Below are 5000 nucleotides of genomic sequence, written 5' to 3'. Positions count from 1 at the left end.
GTGGCGTTACGTGTTCGTGTGTTTTTGTTTATGCGTGTGCGTGTGCGTATGCGCGCGGTGACTACTGACGAACTGGACACCTGGGAATGTAGATGGACTAGAGATTAAATAATAGAAATAAAAAAGTTTACGTAATTCAGAACAGAAAAAGAAGAAAAAAAAACATTTGAAGTTACTTAAATGTTGGAGATCTTGGTGTTCACAGGAAAATGAAATAGATAAAATAGTAAGAAAAAGAGAGATTTTGATGTTCAAGGGATAAAAGAGAAAAAAAAATAGAAATAACTGAAATAATACAGATATTTGGTGTTTATAGGAAAATAAATTAGAAAAGGAAAACGAAATAGTGAAAAACTGACAGCTGAGCAAGGAACGGCGCGGGAAAAAAGAGAGAAAAAAGTACTTTCAGTTTCCGCCTTTCACTAACCCAGACTTACTTAGCGCTGGTGAAAAGGGAAACTGAAGAAAAACAGTGACGGTATTATTGGAACTTCAAGTGTTAAGACATTACACAAACAGTATTAAGATAGAGATAAAGAAAAGAAAGGAACAGAAAAAAAAAAACGAGAAAAGGAAGGAACATTGAAATACAGAGAAGTTAATGTACTGAAGCTTAAGAAAGAGATAGAAAAGGAAAAAAAAAAGGAAAGATAAAAACAAAACGAAAGACTGAAATTGATGTGCAGAAACTTGAAATAAACAAATGAAAGAGAAGCCAGGGAAAAAAAAATAATCAAAACGAAAAACTGAAATTGATGTATAGAAACTCAAAATAAAGATTAAAAAAAGTATATAAAAAAGGAAAACCAAGAAATATCGTAAAAAAAAGTTGGATAAACAAAAGGAAAGAAGAAGTTGGTAGTAATGGCGAGCAAGAGGGAAGAGAGAAGTAGAGGAGAGATGGAGGAGGAGGACACGGAGAGACACAGCTGCTCGGCGTCCCCACACAGCATTGACGAGACTCCTGCTGCTGCTGCTGCTGTGACCAACGGCGGTGGTGACTGGTGAGAGAGAGAGAGAGAGAGAGAGAGAGTGTGTGTGTGTCTGTGTGTAAGAAGCCTGCCTATCACAGCAGCAGCACCACAGCAAAGCATTCACCACCACCACCACCACAGTAAATAACAGCACAAGCACAGCACTAATATTAAAAACAAAAAACCCCGTCTAAAAACAGCATTTCCCACAGCACGAACCACAATTGCATACCATTCACAGCACAAGCACAGCAAATACCACGAGAAACTTTCCTTGCACACCACTACCACCGCCAGCAACAACAACAACAACAACTTGAGGTAAAGGAACACACGGCAAAGTAATGAACGGCGGCGCTTTCATTGATGCTTGCTTGTTTTTGAATGGAGCTGAGCGGACGAGCCTCCCTCCTTGCGTCGGTCGGGGTTTCGGAACCTTATATAGCTGGCGCGCTTGTCGGCCCGCACATAACTATTAAATGACTCTACTTGACATGCAGTTGAACGTTTCCGCCTCGTCCTTGGGAAAAGATGCTTCCTACTGGGGAAAAAATAAGCATGAAACTGATCCTCTTGTTGTTTCGTATTTTCCTGCGTTTTCCTGCATTTAGCGTGAGTTTTTGTGTCATCTTTGTACGTGTGTCAGTGTCTCAGGCCCTATCTCCCGTTCTCGGTAATATTCTGCAAGCGCACAACCCGCGGCACGTCTTAACTGCAGCACAGGCGCCCCGTGGTGGAGTCTGGCTCAATCGCTGAGTGTTTCCCTGCATGCAAAAGAGGTGTCGGGGTTCTCAGGGTTGTCGCCTCGCCGCTTCGCCTCATCAATTCCCCGCACTCCCTCCCTCCACTCTCATCATTGGTGCCGCGTCGCAACACTGCTTTTCTGTCACTTTCATCATACCTGCTCCTCCCGTGGACTTCATAAGCGCGGTACCGTCTCGTCTCGTATCGGTTACTGTGCCTCGGAAGTTTTTGTGTCAGTCATGCTGCTTCTAACTGGTTTTAGTAGTGTGTGGGGTTTTCTTGTGTTTTGTTGTCGTGTTCTGTTTTTTTTTCTCTTTTTTTTTTATATCGGCTCAACCTTACTGCTTTTAACTGGTGTTAGAAGTTTTTAGGGTTCCGTAGTGTGTGTGTGTGTGTGTGTGTGTGTGTGTGTGTGTGTGTGTGTGTGTGTGTGTGTGTGTGTGTGTTTTTATCATATTTCTGAGCATTTCGGGGTCCAAGCTCTTTCATTTTGACAGATTCTAGAAGTGTGTGGGATTTTTCTTTGTGTGTGTGTGTGTGTGTGTGTGTGTGTGTGTGTGTGTGTGTGTGTGTGTGTGTGTGTGTGTGTGTGTGTGTGTGTGTGTGTTTTATGAGCATTTCGGAGCATGAATTCGTATTATTTTTTATTTTATTCTTATTGTTTTATACAGGATGTTCAGCAGGTGTTTTCATTCATGGCTAGTGATAATTTGTTTGTTCGTTTATTCGTTTGTTTTTCTTTTTTTTTAATGATTAGTAATTGTTTACCATTTCGGCGCCTTAACCCTTTCACTCCCCGTCAGTTGTTCCCATTATCATCTACAACTTTTAAGACCTTTTTTTTACTTTTTATTTATTTATTTATTTATTTATTTATTTATTTTTTATTCTAGTGGTAGTTAAACATTTCGGCGGGTTAACCCTTTCACTGCCTATCCTGCTGCCCTATTACCACCTACAGCTTTTGACAAACTTATTTATTTCTACCTCAGTCTCTTCAAAAACGTAATTCCGTAAGTTTATCAAAGATGGAATTAACTTCACATTCTTTCCTATGTGTCCATCCAATTAGTTAACTACAGTGACCTCATTCATAACAAAACAAAAACGACACTAGTGAAAAGGTTAACCGCCATCTGTTATATTCTCTAGACATTAGTGAGGATTTCCAGTGTATTCTCTCTCTCTCTCTCTCTCTCTCTCTCTCTCTCTCTCTCTCTCTCTCTCTCTCTCTCTCTCTCTCTCTCTCTCTCTCTCTCTCTCTCTCTCTCTCTCGTTCTGGTCACTCTTTCATTTTCTTTCCTCGCATTGTGTCTATTGTTTCTGTCAAACCAATAACAGAGGCACCAAGCTTCTCCCCGCCGCCTGTAGAGGTCGCTGAAGGAGGAAAAAGACGAATATACACACAATATTTCCTGTCTCCTTTCTTTCTCTTCCTTTTCTCTTCATTTTTCAACTCACCTCTGTAGGACAACGTGACAAGGGCCTTTTATTTGTTTTCCCTTCCTTTTCCTTTTCTTTTCCTTTTTTCCTCTTTTCTTTCTTAGTTCTTTTCATCTTATCTTTTCGTCCCTCCCCTGTTCATTTCACCTCTCCCTTTCCCTTCCTTCTCCTTCTCTTTCCTTTCATTTCTCCTCTTGTCCCTTCCTCTTTCCTTCCCTTTATTTTATTTCCCTCTCGTTTCTTCCATTCTATTATCTTATCATCTCTTCTCTCCCCTCCCCTCCCCTTCCCTTCCCTTCCCTTCCCTTCCCTTCCCTTCCCTTCCCTTCTCTTCCCTCCCCTTCCCTCCCCTTCCGTCTCGCCTCCTTTAAACCAAACCTGGAAAAGACCCATACCCTCCTCCTCCTCCTCCTCCTCCTCCTCCTCCTCCTCCTCCTCCTCCTCCTCCTCCTCCTCCTCCTCCTCCTCCCACGTATTCTTGCTCTCGTCTTTTCTTGCCGCAACGCTTCAGAGAGAGAGAGAGAGAGAGAGAGAGAGAGAGAGAGAGAGAGAGAGAGAGAGAGAGAGAGAGAGAGCGTTAAGGGGTCTCAAAATAACGTTTCGGAATCTTTTGTTTGACTGCGGAACATTTTCTATCTCAATTCACTTCCGCCGTTACGTGAAAATAATTAAGCTTGTCTATAGAAACGAGGAGGAGGAGGAGGAAGAGGAGGAGGAGGAGGAGGAGGAGGAGGAGGAGGAATACAAAGGAAGTCCAAACAGCAACTGACACAGAGGTCCTTAACTGTTTATGGTAGTTAGCATAGTACAGAAAAAAAGGAGGAGGAAGAAGAAGAAGAGGAGGAGGAGGAGGAGGAGGAGGAGGAGGAGGAGGAGGAAGGTGATGAGGAGGAGTATGAAGAAGAGGGACGTGAGGAGAGGAAGAAATTGAGGGAAAAATAAGACAGACAAGGAAGAGAAAGTAAGTAGGGAAAGAAGAGGAGGAAGAGAAGGAAAATGAAAGAGGAGGGCGGGAAGGTTGGAAAGGGAAAATAAGGAGGAGGAAATGAGGAAGTGAGGGAAAGAAGTTGAGGAAAACAAGAGGGAAAGTGTAAATAGAAGAGGAGGAGGAGGAGGAGGAGGAGGAGGGCGATGATGGAAAAGAAGGATGGGAAGAAAAGGAAGAGGAGAAGAAAGGGAAGAAAAATTAGAAGATTGAGGAGGAGGAGGAAAATGGAAAAAAGATTAAGAAAGAGTGAGAGAGAGAAGGAAAGTGAAAACAAGAGGAGAAAGAGGAGGAAGAGAAGAACAGGAAATTGGAAGGAGAGGAGAAAAAGGTGAGGGAAAAAGAGCGGTGTTGATGAAGCGTGGAGGGGAGGAAAGAGGAGAAAAGAAATAGGAAGGAGGAAGAGGAAGAAAGGATAGAAGACTAGGGAGATGAAGAGGAGGAGGAAGAGGAGGAAAGAAAAGTAGAAAAGGAAGAAAATGAGAGAAAGAAGCGGAAAAAAAGGTGGTGAAGGGAGAGAGAGAGAGAGTAAAAAACTAAAGTAGATAGAGAAAGAAGAAAAACGAGACAGAAAAAAAACGGGAAAAAAACGAAGAGGAGGAAAAAGGAAAAAAAAAATGGAAAGAGAATAAAGAGGAGGAGGAAACCATAGAAAATCGAGAGAAGCGGTATCACTGAGGGGAGAAACTGGATGGATGGAAGGAGGAGAGAGGGGAGAGAGGGAGAAAGAGTAGGGGAGAGGGGCGGAAAGACACAGGAATCAATCATAACAGACAGATAGAAGGGAAGGGGAGTTATCAGCCCACCGAGATTAGGTCAAGTTGTGTCTGTCTTCCTGTCCTTTCCCTGTCTAG

General features: G+C 42.7%; 1 protein-coding gene across 4 annotated transcripts in view; it reads left to right on the top strand.

Moving 5' to 3' along the window:
- Positions 1–5000, top strand: part of LOC135088704 (insulin-like growth factor 2 mRNA-binding protein 1) — a 90615-nt gene that overhangs the window by 66675 nt on the left and 18940 nt on the right. The window contains exon 1 of one of the 4 annotated variants that reach the window (XM_063983666.1): positions 317–1004. The exons of 2 other annotated variants lie outside the window; for them this stretch is intronic. In XM_063983666.1, coding sequence (XP_063839736.1) covers positions 865–1004 — 140 coding nt within the window. In that variant the 5' untranslated portion in view covers positions 317–864. Of the gene's footprint in view, positions 1–316; positions 1005–5000 lie in introns of those variants that run through there. One more of the 4 variants, XM_063983665.1, reaches the window with a different exon arrangement.

This window comes from Scylla paramamosain, chromosome 31 (assembly GCF_035594125.1).
Source record: "Scylla paramamosain isolate STU-SP2022 chromosome 31, ASM3559412v1, whole genome shotgun sequence".
NCBI lineage: Eukaryota > Metazoa > Arthropoda > Malacostraca > Decapoda > Portunidae > Scylla > Scylla paramamosain.
This window is presented reverse-complemented; position numbering and strand designations above follow the sequence as displayed.